General features: G+C 39.1%; 2 protein-coding genes across 2 annotated transcripts in view; both read right to left on the bottom strand.

The window, feature by feature from the left end:
- Window positions 1-1,851: 1,851 nt before the first annotated feature.
- On the bottom strand, window positions 1,852-8,406 carry LOC121912167 (neurotrypsin-like; the record flags this gene model as incomplete). Its single annotated transcript, XM_042434270.1, has 5 exons — window positions 1,852-4,080; window positions 5,960-6,240; window positions 6,963-7,085; window positions 7,386-7,664; window positions 8,258-8,406. Coding segments are annotated over 5 exons (1,152 nt in total), but the record flags the coding sequence as incomplete, so codon positions are not given.
- Window positions 8,407-15,935: 7,529 nt separating this feature from the next.
- si:ch211-51a6.2 (neurotrypsin) overlaps window positions 15,936-21,000 on the bottom strand; it is a 32,967-nt gene continuing 27,902 nt past the window's right edge. The window contains exons 14-15 of the mRNA XM_042432581.1: window positions 20,224-20,504; window positions 15,936-18,337 (exon numbers count right to left, since the gene is read on the bottom strand). Of these exons, the coding sequence (XP_042288515.1) occupies window positions 18,018-18,337; window positions 20,224-20,504 (601 nt within the window). The 3' untranslated portion in view covers window positions 15,936-18,017. The remainder of the gene's footprint in view (window positions 18,338-20,223; window positions 20,505-21,000) is intronic.

The raw sequence follows: 21,000 nt of genomic DNA, 5'->3' as shown, positions 1-21,000 counted from the left end.
AGGTATCTCAGCTTCAACACCATTTAGCTTATTAACAGCCCATGCGCTAGTTCAAATGAAAACTAGAAGTTTTTCTCAAGTATACAAGATCCAACAACAAGTGCTGGCCAGACGTTCAAGATTTCTTGTTTATCCTAAATTTTCAAATAGTGGGTATGTTCTTTATGTACCTGAGCTAAAGTAGGAACCAGGCTCTTATCAGACACAGGTTCTCTGCATTTTAATTATATTCTAGTAACAATTCTCCCTGTTCAAACGGACAGGAAAAAAATCCAAGATTTGTATTTATGTAACACAGATAACATGACGTCATTTGGAAAAAAAAAAAAAAAATCTAAATTTTATTAGTGTAAGCTGAAATAGGGTGCTAACTCACTAAACACCCCCAAATCTATTTAGGAAAAAATGGTGATTATGGACAGTCTAGTTGAAGCTGTTATATCAGAATTTTACAACGTATTGTTATCCAGTTCCATAGATAACTCTTGTCATTGGCTTGCACTGAGACTCATGCTCAGTCAATAAGTACTCGACTCAGATTAATACAGTATAATTTGTAAATGCAAACACATGTCACTCTGGTAAAACTGGATAAATATAATAAAAAACATTTCAGATTTCTGCACTAAATGCACCGAAGTGAATGGGACATTGTTAAACTGTATTTGGCAATGCAGAAAAATAGAACTCCTCTGGAAGGAGGTAAGAAATGAAGTGGAAAAGATTATTTCTAAAAGCATTCCAATGCATTCTTAGTTTTTTATTTTAGGGTTGTATCCAGAAGAACACAATTTTATTCATAGGAAGATGAATAATGATAGATCTTTTTTTCTAAATGCTAAATAATTGATTGCAATTACACAATGGGCTAGGCAGATGCTATTCAGTCTTTTGTGTTAGAGAAAAGTTTGGGGATCATTTATTACTTTTGTGAAGTGTGTGGACTTGATGATGATGATGAAGAGGAGGAATTAATCCTCCTTGGTGTAAACTCTGCAGACTGTTTTGTACAGCATGAGCTCTCACACAACTATGTGAAGTTAATCAGTGAAATGTTATTTGATCATTTATTTTCAATTTACATATATTCTACTCAGGATTACCGATGTATAAAAATATTGTTTTGTATTTGAGTAGCAATTGGTTCTATGTGTTCTATGTTGTTATTTTTTAAGTGCCTTAGTGTGTGCTTAACATTGCTTTGTTTTGTTTCTGTATTTCTATGTGTGCATAAGGCAACAAATAATACATATACTGTTTTTTTTTTTTTTTTATCCCTGTATTCTGTTGTGTTAATTTGCTGTCTGCAAACTTAATCCTTCCTCAATCTGTTTCACATTAAACACTTGCAGGAAATTCTGAGTGTCATTAAGAGCAATTGAACATTGAGAAAGAACAAAGTACAATGATCAGAATAAATTAACTAGTGAGAACAGTATTTGTGTTAAAAAGAAAAGGTGAGAGCAACAGAGAAACGGAATTAGTGTTGTGGAAATGTACATTAAAGTGAATTGACCATGTAAGCCATTAGTGCAGGTATTTTTGTAGGATTCTTTTGAGAATTTTACAGTTTTACAGAGTATGGGTCATACATTGTGGGGGAATTTGTTTAGAATTGTAGAGAAACTAATAATTTGTTTTGAAACATTTATTGAATGGCACCTCCAAAATGAACAAAAAGCTTCTTTTTTAAATTTAGCTTTACAGAGACTAGCCAGCTAGTCTCTGTTAAGAGTTTTATGGTTGAATACATGTTCTGTAGCTGAGGCACATAAATGTCCCAGAAGCATGGCTGCTTACATCAATGTTTACATTTCTCTAGTCGTAAAGTGGAATGTGACCATGTGAGAATTAACACTACTTAAATAAATACAGTTTAACAAAATCAACATTAAAACATTAAAAAACTTTTTACATTTTTAACTGTCAAGTAGTTGACAGTAACTGTAGACCTGTAATAAGTTAAATCTTAGCAAAAAGAAATGTGTCAACAATCATGGTTAGAATAATAATGAATAATGATTTGACCTGTTTTTTTGGTTAAGAGATGCACACTTGGAATGTTGATTAAGCAAATAACAAATAAAAAACAAATTCATTATTGAAACATATCATTCTTCAAAGATTTTTGTTTTTTCCCCATCACTGTCATTCTGCCTGCCTGCATGAAGTTCTTATTTACAGGTGACCAAATGTGATTGTAAGGCATGCATTTTAGTGCAATTTCATTGAGCTTTTCACATGACTAGCTTAGTATAGCACTATTTAAGTAGAGGTCTTCATGAGTCCACTGGGGTTACTATTATCTGAGACCCCACTCAGACTGGGTCCAAATTAAAATCAATGTAATAAGGTGGGGCAGTGTCCCGCTATATTGCAAAAACGTCTATATGTTAATAGTGGAAGCACCTGGGGTTTTAGTGATACTACTGGGCACTGGGTGCCTATGGTGGCACCAAGTGCCAGATGTGTTCACAAATGTCCAGTCCACATATGGTCCTTGGGTCAAACATTTTGCACCAAATGAAAAGGAACATGGCAGGTTTAAAGTCTAATTTGAGCTTAATTGGTGGAACATCATGTTCATCATGAACATCAGAGTTGGACCCATGAAGACCTTTAGTAGCTAGCCATGATCATATGCATTTCCACCGCAGCCTCACAGCAGAGGACTCAAGTTGGTTGCAAGTTGTGTTTCACTCCTATGTTCCTGATGATCCTTTCATCCAACAAACAGCAGCCTCATTGGTTACTCATTGGTCAATCTCCTATAGCTGTACTAGAGCTATAATTATTGAATAAAACTGATGCTGCTGCTGCTCCACATGAAAAGCTTTCCACCGACAAACCACATGAAGGCTATTATTGTGAAGCAGTGCAACCTTATTTGTCAGTAGGGACAGGAGGGTAGCACTACTAAAGTTTGTAAGTATGCTTCAAACAAAGTGCTTGTCAGATTGTTGAACAGCATCTGAAACCCCTCCGCCTATATCTTAGCAATGTTGGAATTGGAGAGGAGAGGGCACATCTGACCATATTTGTAGCTCTCTGACACTGACAGTTGGACAATCATGTGACCCTCATAAAGTGATTGGCCACGTATGCAGATGATTGTTTGAAAGTGTGCACTTTTCATCACTTCTTAGCCCTCACTATGATGCCAGGCTTTTCACCCCTCCTTCAAGTGTGGCCATTCGGAACAGTTATACACACTTTTGCCTGCAGACATGTTTAGACGAAACTTGCACAAACTTGTTTGTTTGAAGCATACAGAACCCTAAACTTCTTGTTCAATAAAAACATTGTCTACACAGGAAGAGACTGACATTATTCAGTGCTTACCTATTGCAAGCAAGCAATTAAATAAGCAGCTGTTTCAAATAACCAATTGGTTAGATGAAGAGGAGCAAGACAAAGGCATATATTGCAGTTTAGGGGAGCATCAAGTACAACTCATCATCAATAAGCACCCTTTTACTCATGTAAAATCTGCATCACAATATGGCACAACACAAGTGTTCCTAGTGTATAGCAATCTGACATTAGTCCACACCATGGAAATAATATAGAGCATAATGCCATTTACATGCTTTTTGAAGTGATGGGGGATAAAGAAACAGAAGACTGAAGTGCTTGGTGTAGGAGTCCAGGAGGCACGACACAGACACAAAGGCCATTAGGCATACACCTACTGCTACCAGCCCTGAAGCCACTTAATGACATTAATGACACTGGTAATCCAAAGTGTTCTTCCCCATCATCAGTTCTTGTAGGGTTTGTTGATGACTTTGTCAATCCATCGCAGGAACCTGCTAACCCGTGTGTACACCCCAGGGAAGGAGGGATTACCGCAGCCATGACCCCAGGAGATGACTCCTGTCAGCATCCATCGGCCCCCCTCCCCCTGGCAAACCAGTGGACCCCCACTGTCACCCTGACAACTGTCCACACGGTGGTGCTCTGATAGGCTCCCGGCACACAGCATGCGGCTGGTGAAGCGATCACCATATCTCTTTTTACACTTCCAAGCAGGGAGCAGGGGAACCCAGGCTTGTAGCAGCGTGCGGGAGTACTCTGAGTCTGAAAGCAGAGGCAGACAGGAAAAAAATTGATTACCAGGAGAGTAATACCAAAGTATTAGCTATGATGTATGCAATACCAATGCAAATGTTGGATTGAAAAATGTGGGAAGACTGTAGGGAATAAAACTGAGTATGTATGTATGTAAGTGGTTCCTACTTTTTCCAATTACTAAAATTTCTAAAATGTATGTTTATGGTGACAAAAGCCCTTATTAAAGCCCTTTTCTCACATTTTCTGTGAGATTATTATATTTCTCTTATCTGTGCTGCTCACAACAATTAAAAGTGTATTTTAAAAAATTCAACAGCGCTTTGCAGAAACAATATCCTGATTACTCTAAATAATCCATAGACCCTTCCATTGGAACTATTTCTACTGACGAAATAGTCCCTATGAAAAATGTTGTGTTCTGTGGATTAGCGGGGTTTCAGACCAAAAACACCCCTGTGTTAAATCAACACAGGGGGCTGCATCGGTGGGGGTATGTTGCTTTCTGTACTAGTGAGATATAAAATACGATCCAGGCAGTCCAGTTTGAGTAACAGGTCTGTAAATCTGAAGGTTTTTCAGAAGCCAAAATGCTGCATAGCCCTTTATAATACTTACATACAGGATTTTGCAACTATGGAAACTTATCACAGTGGCAACTACTTTATCTTTCGTCCCAATGATCGCAAGGTAAACAATAGAAATAATCTGTTCACGTTTCAAAGTAATCCACCAGGAATGTGCGTTTCCATGTAAGTGACTGACCAATGCAGGGCCTTGCCAGATTGACATCACACTGAATTGTTTTGCCAGAGCTCAAACTGATGTCAAGCTTCACAGCCTACAGGCATGTATACCAGATGGATATAATGTTCTTTTAAATGCACAATATGTAACCTCTGCTGCTAGGGTTCTCTCAATCAAAACAATAACAAAAGACAGAGTTTGATGACGGTGTGAAGTAGCGTGGGATCATAGGAATTATTGTCTTTATTGTCAAACAACCAGCTATTGAGGATGTTTTTACCGGGAGACGCATTATCCGCAGAGGTCTCCTCCACTCCAGAACAAACAGATCCAGTGATTAAAACAGGTGAATACAATGAATAAAGCAGTTTCACTTAAAAAATCTGTGTTTCTCTGGTGCTGTTCAGTGGGCACAGGACGTAAGGAGGGGCTGCTAGCTGAGCAGCTGCTAACATTTGCTCAGCTTGTTTCTCTAACTTAAGATACAGACGTTCAGCAGGTTTTTACCATGAGCCAAATTCACAGAGGTCTCCTCCTCTCCAAAACACGGGGAATAAAACTGTAAAAACAGTGAGTAAAGCAGTTTCATGTTGAAAATCGGTGTTTCTCCAACGCTGTTCGGTGGAAAGAGGACGTCTGGGAGGGGCTGCTAGCCAAGCTGTTGCTAACGTTTGCTCAGCTTGTTTCTTTGATAACTTAAGATCCAGATGTCCAATGACTAAAATCCTTCATTCAGTTAAAATATATGGTTAAAGATCTAAGAGATCTAAAGAGTTTATTGTAAACTGTGGTTTAAAACTGAATAAAAGTCAATTTATGACAGGTTCTGGCAGACAACCACAACGCCGATGTATTATCTTGTTTGCGTATACTCTTTGGTAGACGCAATGTGGCAGGCCACCACAGTGCCAGTGCCATTTGGGATAATTTAAGTACGCAACTCAACGAAATATATAACATAGGTCTGGTCATTTTTCAACATTTTATTGCAGAATAGTTACATAGCTTTAAGTTGCCGTCATTAGTTGATTAAGATACCAAAGGTAATATATTTTTCTCCAATTTGTAACAAGAGTGTAATGAAACACTTGACCCATTTGAGGGCAGTGATCAACATATGACAGTCAGAGTAGTGATGTACCTGTGATGCCCCAGCCAGTGATCACACAGGCAGCAGGCCTCTTCCCCCACTCGTTGCCTGGCTCTGGCAGACATACTGCACCAGTGTGAGGGTTGAATGCCACACAGTTGCCCTCTGTGCCTTTGAGTCGCAGCAAAGCGATGTCGTACTCCCACCCCTGACTGTGGTACTTTCTGTGGATAACAATGCGTTCGGGGGACAAGGTACGTTCAAAGTCGTCCTGCTCCTCAGTGTGGTAGTCACCCAGGCGCAACACATAGCGAGTTGGGTCTCTGCCAAACCTGGAAGAGCAAAGAAAAAACTGAAATAATATTCTTCAGAAATGCCCACCATTTAATATGCTGTCAAAATTACAAGGTTAATACTAGTTAGCAGATTGGATTTCTAATTACTTATACATTTGAGTGACTCAATTAAAAAATGTGGTTTAGACTTTTCATATTGATCTTGTGTGGGTGAAATAATAAGTTTCAAAATATGTATTGGGTAAACAATGCAACCAAATAAGGTTTACAGTTTACAGAGCGCCTACATTTTACATTTCCTGCCAAAATATTCGTCCATTGTTGATATATTTAAACTCAACAAGAACAACAAGAACAAGAACAATTTATAATACATGAACTTTAAGTTGTGCTTTTAGTATGACATAATTTGAGAGCATTGTAAAACCAATTGTATGTGTGCATTCAAGTCTCAGTGTGTTTGCATTATGTTGAGAATCCATTAAAAATTAACTATTAGTGTATTTTTGTTATGCACAATAATGACAAAGTTTAACATAAGTGATTTAAATTTAACACAAAGTAAGTGTGCTTATTTTCAGTGCATGAAAGTATACTAAAATGCGTCCAAAAATATACCTTAATATACTTTTCCTCATTGGAGATATCCTCTGGAGATATCCTTTATTAATGCATAGCTGGAGAGGGACGCATCCTATTTTTATCTATGTAATGTCTGTAATGGAAACAAGTGACCATCAGAGGGTGCTGTCTACTACCTCTTGAAGCAGTGGGCAGCAGTCACAACCCAACATGGGTTTATAAGGGATGTTCCACACAGAGGATGATTGCCTTTAGACTGAGACCTGAGCCACAGAGACACCTGCCAGGGCCACTCACCCCTGAAATCACACACACACACGCACGCACACACACACACACACACACACACACACACACACACACACACACACACACACACACACACACATTCATTATATTTTATTATACACATATACCAAACTGTATATGGTAGTTATTCTCTTTTTTCACCATTAGATTCAGACTCTTATCCCACATTTTTAAGTCAGACAGGATAATTAATAGCACCTGTTTTACCCAGTTTAGATAATTGTGAGTGTATGTGAATCTATTAAGATTTCATTGGAGTCAGAGTGCTGTATGGGTACATGTATACTAACCTCAGTGACTTATCTCCTCCTATGATCCTGCGTCGCCGACGCTGGTTATTGAGTCTCAGGCCACAGGTATGCATTGCCAGGGTGCCTTCTCCCATAGGATCCAGAGTGTAATCACAGATAACACCAGCATCCTCACTGTGGCGACAATCATGGCCATCTCTACCCTCAGCTGCACACTGGCCTAAAGATGACTCATTGCCCGAGCATTGAACGTTGTCCAGATGAATGGGACCTTGACCCTCACCAAAGTACGCCATGGATCGAGCTTTAGCCACACCACTGGTGGGACAACAAAGACATGCATCATTGCTGCAGCATTTGTTAAATGATTTTCTGTATTATGTACTTTAAATTTTTATTATTTCCAGATTCCCATTTTCTTTCTTTCTTTCTTTCTTTCTTTCTACTGTGATAGTACACATGCATAATTCCATAATTCAAGCCCTCACATGTTTTAAATGATATATTTTTTACAAAACACACTTTGGTGTTGAAACATTACTTGGCTCTGGTTTTGCTTGTCATCTATTTTGATTGTGAAAAGAACTGAGGTGGAATCCAGGCAGTGTTACTTTGCCTGATGCTCCTTTTCTGTGACTAACTGATTATTTGTCAGAAGCACCTTAAGACTACCAAGACTTACAGCATGTGTGTTTAAACTTACTGTATGTTATTTCTATTCCCTTTCAATTGGGTTGTTAGTTAAGATTTCTACATGGTTATAAACATGTAAATGCTACTAGCATGGCTAAAAAATGCTTCATGCTTCATGCTTCCAAGAGGATGATGCTTCCTTTCCATTTTGGACAGTCCATGAGGTTTTGTCTAGCTTTCTTAGGACAAACTATAAGAGAAGGTGTAATCATACTAACGTGAATCCCAGCTGTCTGCACACTACAGCTGCATTTACATCATTCCAACCATCATCACATACGCTTCCCCACTGGCCATTTATGAAAACCTCCACTCTGCCCTCCTTCCTGCTCTCTCCAGAAACCAAACGCACCAGTGGGCCTGCAAACAGACATTATAGAATACATTTTATGCATAAAAAAAAAACATATCTTTAGGAGTGTTGATCTTTTTTTTTTTTTTTTGAGTTTTACCACATTAAATGTAAACATCAACATGATACAAAAACAGAAGTGTTTATATTCCCACCCCTGCAAAAAAAACCAAAAACAAAAACAAACAAATAAAATAAAATAGATAAAGAATTACAGCAGTGCATAGTTTCCCTACAGTTCAAAATTATTCAAAATTATGAGTTCCAAAAAACTCATAAGGGCTCCATCATCAAGCAAAGTTCTTGTTTTTCCTTTTTATGATATAAGTAAGTTTCTCCAAAGCTAGACAAGCTGCCAGTTCCTTTGTCCACATTCCCATAGCATGTATGTCCATGCTCTTCCATAATAGTGGAAATTATCCTTCTGGCTTGTAAAAGTCCAAAGTCAATAAGCAGCCACTGTTGCAGAGCTACAACAAAGTCTTCAGGGTATATCCCAAGAACAAAGAGTTTGGCTTGAAAAAGAACATCCTTTCCGAATATAAGGCTTATACATTCAACCACACTCTTCCAGAATTACTCTTCCATAAACAATGAATTAATGTACCTTTTTCCCTCCTGCACTTCACACAAGTATCTAGAACACTGGGACATGTATATGACTGTATATGACTCAACCTGGCAGGTGTAAGATAATTTGCATTAACCATTTGTATTGTAATAACTTAATTTTTGCATTAATAGACTGGGTCTAGCCCTAAAACATGCCATTTTCTGCTTCATGAATATTGTCCTTCATACCTCTAGCATTTTGGTAGACGAATCTTTTGAATTTGTTAACAATAAACCAAAAAACAAAGAGACCTGATCTTTACCAGTCATATGAATGACTGGTGAAGGGTGTGGATAGGATAAAAAGTTTCAGCAATAAGTATTTAAAAGGACAAATGCAAATACACAAAATAAGCTAAATAAATTTCATTTAATTAATTTCATTGTTACCCAGTTAAAGAAAAGAAGGAACTTTTGTTAATGATGTCTCATTTGGTCAATTCCTAAACATGCTAAATGTAGAAATAATGTATAACAGATAACAACAAGCAAGCAGTAACAAGCAAGCAATTAGTGACCTTGATACAGCTAGTCACTGGTTTTGCAGGGTCTGCTGTATATCTGTATATCAGGTCCATGCTGGTTTTTGTTTTAATGTGGAAGGGAACAATGAAACTGCAAACCACGTTTGAATTTCAAAACAATTCCCATGAAGACCACAGAGAAGAAGCAGTAAGTCAAACTACAATCTGCAAAAATTGGAAGTAATATGGATTGCTTTGATTGAATTTCACTGCTGTTGACAACCACAGTTTCACAGTCATCTCCAGATGTGTACTTTAATTAGAAACATGTCTAGGTCTGTGAGACTGCTCTCACCCCAGTCCCAGCTGTCTGCATATGACGCTGGCATCACGGTTGGTCCTGTGTGTGTCACATACTGCCCCCCACTGGCCATTCAGTTACACCTCCAGAAGCCCGCTGTTGCCTGATGGCCCCCCAACCAATCTGGCTGCAGCTGCAAATGATAAAGTAAGAATTCCCATGAGTAAACCTCTTACAATAAATAAAAATAAAGATCCTTCTTCAGTTTGGTACCTTCAATAATCAGTGCATTTGTCATTGACATAATGGCTAAAATGTTGGCATGTTGTCTCCAGAGAGCTGTGACAGAGATAGAACACAATGTAGCCATGCCAGGGGAACACTGGAGGTTAAAGCTCTTAGATTTTAAAACTGTAAGTTGCAACAGTGGGTGTCAATGAAGATTACTGTATGTATGCAAAGTGTTTTTCATGTCACTGTCACAGGTTGTCATTTGTCATTTCACCTTGCATTAGGAGCTCCACAGGCCCTTTCAAACCAGTGGAGGCTGTACCAGTCCAACATTCTGTAGCAGGCAGCACCATGGCTGAGTTATTTTTTTCCCACCCCCATTCTGCAAAGACCTGCCCCTACTCTGCCTCTGATTGGCTCTGACCCTGACATCTTACCCTAACCCTAACCATCTTACTCCTCATGCCTAAACCTAACCAACCTAACCACTGAAGGCAACGAGTACTAGCCAGTCAGAAGCAGAGTATGGTGCATACACCAAAAAAAAGTTTCCAGCTTCCGGGTTTGCCTGCAAGTTCCAGCTCGGCCCATAGACTTTACATTGTGATGATGTCACAGATTTTTAAATCGCTTTTCTCGGCTTGAGAAAAGTTTTACAAACATAAAACCTCCATGGATCAAAAGTCCATAACAGAAAGAGTCATAATTGACATTGTTTGCAGTTCGAGGTGTCCTGTCAACAGTTTTACAGACGTCTCTTTTACAATGGTGGTCTATGGGGAAAATCCTTTTTGGGCCGCAGAGGGATTTTTTGCTGCAATACTGTGAGTGGCCACTGGGAAAAATTGGCTGCAAGGCTGAGCGACGGTGCCCTATCCGGCTCTTATTATACATCCATGGTTACAGCGTATTGGCCCCTGTAAGGGTCATTTGGCCACTCCTGAACCATAGGCCATGCCCCCTGTCACAGACAACAGGTTCTGTCTCATTATGGGTAACTGGCCACACCGCTGTCATTGAAACAGGTCTGACCACCTGCAATGATCCTAAAATGTTTTTTTACACACAATGTAGTTATTGTGTGTTTCAACATAATATGCCAACAAGAATCCATGGCACTATATGAACAGCAAATAATAAACAAATAAATACATTTTTTTGGAGTTCCTGTTTAATGAGTCAACACATCCCACTGAATACATGGCTGCTGGATCAATAACCTGGAAAAATGAGCAACTGCCCAAGGACCCTAGAACACAAATGGCCCTGAAAACTTGAAAATCCCCAGAAATACTTACTGTGTATCAATGTGAATTCAACTGAAAATATGTTTAGGAATATGGGAGTATGCACCATTGAAGCACAATATCTACCATCTACCATCTAACATGATAAGGGGTCTTAAGGTGTGTTCAGCTTTGTTACCTGACCATGAGGCCCAATCTTGAAGGGGACCCCTGTGTAAAAATCAAGTGGAAAGATCTTGATCATTTCAGGTTTGTGCTTTATGTTGCACATTCTTAAATTAGTGTTAAATTAAATGAAAACACAGCAAATCTGGGGCCACACTGCACAGGCTGGGAGGAATGAGGGTTAGTAGGGGCTCATTAGTTCATGTTTGACCAGAGGTCCTCTAGAAAGTGTTAAAAGAAAAGGCTGATTCTGAAAAGATAAGTACCTGGAACCATCCATCCATCCATCCATCTATCCATCCATCCATCCATCCATCCATTAATCCATCCATCCATCCATCAATCCATCCATCCATCCATCCATCCATCCATCCATCCATCCATCCATCCATCCATCCATCGATGCCTTAGGCCGTCCCTCAGCTCACCCTGGTGGCAATTGCAGGAGGCCCAGCCAATGGCACCCATGCCTGTGATAGAAGCCCTTCGACTGCGCCGTGGCCCGACGTGCACAAGGGCGCGAAGGCCCGTTCAACGCTGCTTGCAGCTTTAATTATGATTTTATTTTTCTACTGACTTAACAGTCACCCTCACTCCATTTTTTCCCTTCCCCTCATAGGTCATCCCCACTACTGATTATACATATAAGACCTACAATTATTGTAAAACAATTGATAATAACACCAAACTTCATTCAAAGTTTGTATATAATGTACTGTAAGTATATAGACCTTTCTGCTATATCCTATAAAACTGAGCTACAACTGTCACACCCATCCCCGACCTTTCTCCCCTCCTTCTCCCTGTCAGATTGAGAGCAGGATTTCAGAGCACTCTTCTAATGGAAATATCTTCATACGTCCCATGACTTTGGCCAAATCTTACATTAAAAACCACATTTTAGTAGGAATTTTCTGATACAGGTTTGAAAGTGGTCTGACTTATAGTTTAGGTATCAGACGCCTCAGTTTGGCACAAAGTCCATGCCCAGAGATTGCCTCCCCATTGGTTTACATTGTAAGGTATGATGTGGCACTACAACTTTCAGGGCTTACAATATCTAAACCGTTCGAGTTATTACAAAGTTTTTAACAACTTTTGTTCAGCACAGTGTCATAAGTCATGTATTCAAGTTTGAAGCCTATACCATTAACGCCCTAGGAGGAGATAGCATTTCTTGGGGGTCCAAAATTGGCGCAAAGTTGTACTTTGATGGGCATATCGCAGACTTCCTGTTGGATTTAGGCCAGGGGTGTCAGCATATGATTTGTAGGTCTTGATGAGACGAATAATTGAGTTTTGGTTCGATCTTTCTACGACATTCCTACGGGCTGTGGCAGCCATATTAGATACATAGGTGGCGCTATAGAGCACATTTTGGCACTTTGGGGGATAATTTTTACATTTTATCAAATTTTTCACCTGACCTGATATGTGTGCCAAATTTGGTGAGTTTTTGAGCATGTTTAAGGGGTCAAAATAAGGGTTTAAGTGGCGTAATAATAAAGAAAGAAGAAGAAGAAGAAAAAAAAACAAACACATGAAATACAATAGGGTCTTTGCCCCCTTGGGGCTCAGGCCCTAATAATACTGAGATTTGGTAATGGTTTATTTCAACCAAATATTCTTTTTTATATTTTGATCTCCCTCTTGCCTCTCAAAAAATAGAGGAGGATCAAGCTCCTCTGCCTCTATGGACCAGCCTCCACTGTGTGTGGCACACACCCCTCCCCCCCCTTTCTTCCCTCTTCTCTCTCCCTCTCAGTTGGAGAGGAGAATGTTAAAGTGCACTTCTTGTGAAATCTCCTCATAAATCCCATGAGTTTGGCCAAATCTTACATTAAAAATCATATTTTTGTAGGAAATTTCATTGCGAATCCATTGATGCAGGTTTGAAAGTGGTCAGACTTAGTTTAGATGTCAGAAGCCTCTGTTTGACACAAAGGTCATGCCTCCCGATTGCTTTACATTGTAAGGGTGATGTGGCACTGCAACTTTTGGGGCTTATAAAATCCAAACTGTTCAAGTTATTACAAAGTTTTTAACAACTTTTTTTCAGCACAGTGTCATAAGTCATGTATCAAAGTTTGAAGGCGATACCATTAACGCCCTCAGAGGAGATAGCGTATGTTTGGAGGCCAAAATTGAGGCCAAGTCTTATTTTGAAATGCTAATTGTGGACTTCCTGTTGGATTTAGGTCAGGGGTGTCAGCATTTAGTTACATAGATGGCACTAGAGAGCACATTTTGGCACTTTGGGGGTTAATTTTTACATTTTATCACATTTTTTACCAGACCTGATGTGCGTGCCAAATTTGGTGAGTCTTTGAGCATGTTTAGGGGGTCAAATTTAGGTCTGATGTCCCGTAATAATAAAGAAAGAAACAAACAAACACACGAAAGACAATAGTGCCTTCGCCCTTTGGGGCTCAGGCCCTAATGAATGTGGTTTCCCCCTGTATCTATCTATGTATATGTATTTCAACACACACTTGAAAATGCATTCAGCTCTCAAAAATAGCCTATGAAGTTGGTGTTCACAAAGATTTGACTTGACTATGCAAAGTTGTAGCAAGTTACTCTGGTGACAGTCCAAATGGTTATTTCACTATTTAGGGCCTGAGCCCCAAAGGGGTGAAGACTCTATTGTATTTTGTGTGTTTGTTAGGGCCTGAGCCCCAAAGGGGCGAAGACCCTATTGTATTTCGTGTGTTTGTTTCTTTCTTCTTGTTCTTGTTCTTGTTCTTTTTCTTTCTTTATTATTACGTCACTTAAACCCTTAATTTGACCCCCTAAACATGCTCTAAAACTCACCAAATTTGGCACACACATCAGGTCTGGTGAAAAATTTGATAAAATGTAATAATTAATCCCCAAAGTGCCAAAATGTGCTCTAATATGGCTGCCACGGCCCGTAGGAATGTCGTAGAGAGATCGAACCAAAACTCAATTATTCGTCTCATCAAGACCTACAAATCATATGCCAACACCCCTGACCTAAATCCAACAGGAAGTCTGCAATATGAAAGTATGACTTTGTGCCAATTTTGGACCCCCAAGAAACGCTATCTCCTCCTAGGGCATTAATGGTATTGGCTTCAAACTTGAATACATGACTTATGACACTGTGCTGAACAAAAGTTGTTAAAAACTTTGTAATAACTCGAACGCCACATCACACCTTACAATGTAAACCAATGGGGAGGCAATCTCTAGGCATGGACTTTGTGTCAAACAAATGGTTCTGATGTCTAAACTCTAAGTCTGAGTTCTTTCCCATATGTCTTATTGCATCACATGTTGGGGGCAGGCTGGAGAAACAGCATTTCCATCACTGTAGGGTACTGGAGAAATACAGTTTACTAAGCTTTTGAATTTTAGATTGGATTTTAGATTGAATTTTAAATGGTTTGGCCCCTCCTCCACTATGTGACTTTGTGTACACTTGCTCAGTAAGTTCTATTAGATCCTCCAGAATATCCTCCATACAAGATTGTACCATACCATTTTGTCGCACTGCATTTGGACAGTCAGCTTTCTCTGTGAAAGCCACAACTCAGTGGAATGCCCTCCCTGATGATATGAAGAACTGCAGTTCAATCAATACATTCAAGGCCAAATTAAAAAATCTACAAAAGACCAATCAGCTCTGTGACCACTGTGTCCAAACTCCATCTATGGTCTTCTCATTAGCGTAGGTAGTCTTCCTTTTAATTTTACAAGTTTACATTATTAATTTCTAATTGACATTGTGGGTGTATGTGATATGCTGTTGTGTGTAGCTCTGTATTTTGTATTTTGTATGGTGTGTTCTGTGTGTTTTTTGCTTTGTACTGTTTATTGTTGTGCTGTTGTATGTTTTGATCGTGGGGGACTGTGGATGTAAATTGGCTTTGAGCTAACTCTGGTGCAGTGCATCTTTTATATTAAAAACTGTACACTGTCCCAATAAATAAATACAATAAAAATACAATAATATTGGACATTATCTGTTAATATTTCTAAGTGAGCAGGATTGTAAATCTGTATTTTAACCTTAACGTCTTTTCAAGTGCAAATCACCAAATACATTATTACTGGATCAGACTGTGAGCTTATAGTCATGTCTCTTTGTCTTGATCTATATATTGTTTATAAATCTCTTCCTATATTTATCATCTTCAGTTGCAGTTGCATCATCATTAAGGAAATGTAAGTCTTGCAGGAAATTCTGAGTGTCATTAAGAGCAATTGAACATTGAGAAAGAACAAAGTACAATGATCAGAATAAAAATAAACTAGTGAGAACAGTATTTGTGTTAAACAGAAAAGGTGAGAGCAACAGAGAAACGGAATTAGTGTTGTGAAAATGTACATTAAAGTGAATTGACCATGTAAGTCATTAGTGCAGGTATTTTTGTAGGATTCTTTTGAGAATTTTACAGTTTTACAGAGTATGGGTCATACATTGTGGGGGAATTTGTTTAGAATTGTAGAGAAACTAATAATTTGTTTTGAAACATTTATTGAATGGCACCTCCAAAATGAACAAAAGCTTCTTTTTTAAATTTAGCTTTACAGAGACTAGCCAGCTAGTCTCTGTTAAGAGTTTTATGGTTGAATACATGTTCTGTAGCTGAGGCACATAAATGTCCCAGAAGCATGGCTGCTTACATCAATGTTTACATTTCTCCAGTCGTAAAGTGGAATGTGACCATGTGAGAATTAACACTACTTAAATAAATACAGTTTAACAAAATCAACATTAAAACATTAAAAAACTTTTTACATTTTTAACTGTCAAGTAGTTGACAGTAACTGTAGACCTGTAATAAGTTAAATCTTAGCAAAAAGAAATGTGTCAACAATCATGGTTAGAATAATAATGAATAATGATTTGACCTGTTTTTTTTTGGTTAAGAGATGCACACTTGGAATGTTGATTAAGCAAATAACAAATAAAAAACAAATTCATTATTGAAACATATCATTCTTCAAAGATTTTTGTTTTTTCCCCATCACTGTCATTCTGCCTGCCTGCATGAAGTTCTTATTTACAGGTGACCAAATGTGATTGTAAGGCATGCATTTTAGTGCAATTTCATTGAGCTTTTCACATGACTAGCTTAGTATAGCACTATTTAAGTAGAGGTCTTCATGAGTCCACTGGGGTTACTATTATCTGAGACCCCACTCAGGCTGGGTCCAAATTAAAATCAATGTAATAAGGTGGGGCAGGGTCCCGCTATAACGTCTATATGTTAATAGTGGAAGCACCTGGGGTTTTAGTGATACTACTGGGCACTGGGTGCCTATGGTGGCACCAAGTGCCAGATGTGTTCACAAATGTCCAGTCCACATATGGTCCTTGGGTCAAACATTTTGCACCAAATGAAAAGGAACATGACAGGTTTAAAGTCTAATTTGAGCTTAATTGGTGGAACATCATGTTCATCGTGAACATCAGAGTTGGACCCATGAAGACCTTTAGTAGCTAGCCATGATCATATGCATTTCCACTCAGCCTCACAGCAGAGGACTCAAGTTGGTTGCAAGTTGTGTTTCACTCCTATGTTCCTGATGATCCTTTCATCCAACAAACAGCAGCCTCATTGGTTACTCATTGGTCACTCTCCTATAGCTGTACTAGAGCTATAATTATTGAATAAAACTGATGCTGCTGCTGCTCCACATGAAAAGCTTTCCACCGACAAACCACATGAAGGCTATTATTGTGAAGCAGTGCAACCTTATTTGTCAGTAGGGACAGGAGGGTAGCACTACTAAAGTTTGAAAGTATGCTTCAAACAAAGTGCTTGTCAGATTGTTGAACAGCATCTGAAACCCCTCCGCCTATATCTTAGCAATGTTGGAATTGGAGAGGAGAGGGCACATCTGACCATATTTGTAGCTCTCTGACACTGACAGTTGGACAATCATGTGACCCTCATAAAGTGATTGGCCACGTATGCAGATGATTGTTTGAAAGTGTGCACTTTTCATCACTTCTTAGCCCTCACTATGATGCCAGGCTTTTCACCCCTCCTTCAAGTGTGGCCATTCGGAACAGTTATACACACTTTTGCCTGCAGACATGTTTAGACGAAACTTGCACAAACTTGTTTGTTTGAAGCATACAGAACCCTAAACTTCTTGTTCAATAAAAACATTGTCTACACAGGAAGAGACTGACATTATTCAGTGCTTACCTATTGCAAGCAAGCAATTAAATAAGTAGCTGTTTCAAATAACCAACTGGTTAGATGAAGAGGAGCAAGACAAAGGCATATATTGCAGTTTAGGGGAACATCAAGTACAACTCATCATCAATAAGCACCCTTTTACTCATGTAAAATCTGCATCACAATATGGCACAACACAAGTGTTCCTAGTGTATAGCAATCTGACATTAGTCCACACCATGGAAATAATATAGAGCATAATGCCATTTACATGCTTTTTGAAGTGATGGGGGATAAAGAAACAGAAGACTGAAGTGCTTGGTGTAGGAGTCCAGGAGGCACGACACAGACACAAAGGCCATTAGGCATACACCTACTGCTACCAGCCCTGAAGCCACTTAATGACATTAATGACACTGGTAATCCAAAGTGTTCTTCCCCATCATCAGTTCTTGTAGGGTTTGTTGATGACTTTGTCAATCCATCGCAGGAACCTGCTAACCCGTGTGTACACCCCAGGGAAGGAGGGGTTACCGCAGCCATGACCCCAGGAGATGACTCCTGTCAGCATCCATCGGCCCCCCTCCCCCTGGCAAACCAGTGGACCCCCACTGTCACCCTGACAACTGTCCACACGGTGGTGCTCTGATAGGCTTCCGGCACACAGCATGCGGCTGGTGAAGCGATCACCATATCTCTTTTTACACTTCCAAGCAGGGAGCAGGGGAACCCAGGCTTGTAGCAGCGTGCGGGAGTACTCTGAGTCTGAAAGCAGAGGCAGACAGGAAAAAAATTGATTACCAGGAGAGTAATACCAAAGTATTAGCTATGATGTATGCAATACCAATGCAAATGTTGGATTGAAAAATGTGGGAAGACTGTAGGGAATAAAACTGAGTATGTATGTATGTAAGTGGTTCCTACTTTTTCCAATTACTAAAATTTCTAAAATGTATGTTTATGGTGACAAAAGCCCTTATTAAAGCCCTTATCTCACATTTTCTGTGAGATTATTATATTTCTCTTATCTGTGCTGCTCACAACAATTAAAAGTGTATTTTAAAAAATTCAACAGCGCTTTGCAGAAACAATATCCTGATTACTCTAAATAATCCATAGACCCTTCCATTGGAACTATTTCTACTGACGAAATAGTCCCTATGAAAAATGTTGTGTTCTGTGGATTAGCGGGGTTTCAGACCAAAAACACCCCTGTGTTAAATCAACACAGAGGGCTGCATTGGTGGGGGTATGTTGCTTTCTGTACTGGTGAGATATAAAATACGATCCAGGAAGTCCAGTTTGAGTAACAGGTCTGTAAATCTGAAGGTTTTTCAGAAGCCAAAATGCTGCATAGCCCTTTATAATACTTACATACAGGATTTTGCAACTATGGAAACTTATCACATTGGCAACTACTTTATCTTTTGTCCCAATGATCGCAAGGTAAACAATAGAAATATCTGTAATAATCTGTTCACGTTACAAAGTAATCCACCAGGAATGTGCGTTTCCATGTATGTGACTGACCAATGCAGGGCCTTGCCAGATTGACATCACACTGAATTGTTTTGCCAGAGCTCAAACTGATGTCAAGCTTCACAGCCTACAGGCATGTATACCAGATGGATATAATGTTCTTTTAAATGCACAATATGTAACGTCTGCTGCTAGGGTTCTCTCAGTCAAAACAATAACAAAAGACAGAGTTTGATGACGGTGTGAAGTAGCGTGGGATCATAGGAATTATTGTCTTTATTGTTAAACAACCATACTGAGGAAGTTTTTACTGGGAGCCGAATTATCCACAGAGGTCTCCTCCACTCCAGAACAAACAGATCCAGTGATTAAAACAGGTGAATACAATGAATAAAGCAGTTTCACTTAAAAAATCTGTGTTTCTCTGGCGCTGTTCAGTGGGCACAGGACGTAAGGAGGGGCTGCTAGCTGAGCAGCTGCTAACATTTGCTCAGCTTGTTTCTCTAACTTAAGATACAGACGTTCAGCAGGTTTTTACCATGAGCCAAATTTGCAGAGGTCTCCTCCTCTCCAAAACACGGGGAATAAAACTGTAAAAACAGTGAGTAAAGCAGTTTCATGTTGAAAATCGGTGTTTCTCCAACGCTGTTCGGTGGAAAGAGGACGTCTGGGAGGGGCTGCTAGCCAAGCTGTTGCTAACGTTTGTTCAGCTTGTTTCTTTGATAACTTAAGATCCAGATGTCCAATGACTAAAATCCTTCATTCAGTTAAAATATATGGTTAAAGATCTAAGAGATCTAAAGAGTTTATTGTAAACTGTGGTTTAAAACTGAATAAAAGTCAATTTATGACAGGTTCTGGCAGACAACCACAACGCCGATGTATTATCTTGTTTGCGTATACTCTTTGGTAGACGCAATGTGGCAGACCACCACAGTGCCAGTGCCATTTGGGATAATTTAAGTACGCAACTCAACGAAATATATAACATAGGTCTGGTCATTTTTCAACATTTCATTGCAGAATAGTTACATAGCTTTAAGTTGCCGTCATTAGTTGATTAAGATACCAAAGGTAATATATTTTTCTCCAATTTGTAACAAGAGTGTAATGAAACACTTGACCCATTTGAGGGCAGTGATCAACATATGACAGTCAGTGCAGTGATGTACCTGTGATGCCCCAGCCAGTGATAACACAGGCAGCAGGCCTCTTCTCCCACTTGTTGCCTGGCTCTGGCAGACATACTGCACCAGTGTGAGGGTTGAATGCCACACAGTTGCCCTCTGTGCCTTTGAGTCGCAGCAAAGCAATGTCGTACTCCCACCCCTGACTGTGGTACTTTCTGTGGATAACAATGCGTTCGGGGGACAAGGTACGTTCAAAGTCATCCTGCTCCTCAGTGTGGTAGTCACCCAGGCGCAACACATAGCGAGTTGGGTCTCTGCCAAACCTGGAAGAGCAAAGAAAAAACTGAAATAATAGTCTTCAGAAATGCCCACCATTTAATATGCTGTCAAAATTACAAGGTTAATACTAGTTAGCAGATTGGATTTCTAATTACTTATACATTTGAGTGACTCAATAAAAAAATGTGGTTTAGACTTTTCATATTGATCTTGTGTGGGTGAAATAATAAGTTTCAAAATATGTATTGGGTAAACAATGCAACCAAATAAGGTTTACAGTTTACAGAGCGCCTACATTTTACATATCCTGCCAAAATATTTGTCCGTTTTAGTGAAGATTATGTGGCCCATTATTATTTGATTTACTTATGTGCTTTGTACTCTGTTTATATGTAAAAATTGTTATATTTAAAATTACTACTACTAAAAATATTCTTTGTATGGTGTTGATATATTTAAACTCAACTTCAGAACAATTTATAATACATGAACTTTAAGTAGTGCTTTTAGTATGACATAATTTGAGAGCATTGTTAATAC

Source organism: Thunnus maccoyii, chromosome 14 (assembly GCF_910596095.1).
Source record: "Thunnus maccoyii chromosome 14, fThuMac1.1, whole genome shotgun sequence".
Lineage (NCBI taxonomy): Eukaryota > Metazoa > Chordata > Actinopteri > Scombriformes > Scombridae > Thunnus > Thunnus maccoyii.
Note: the sequence above shows the minus strand (reverse complement) of the source record. Positions and strands in the feature narration are given on the sequence as shown.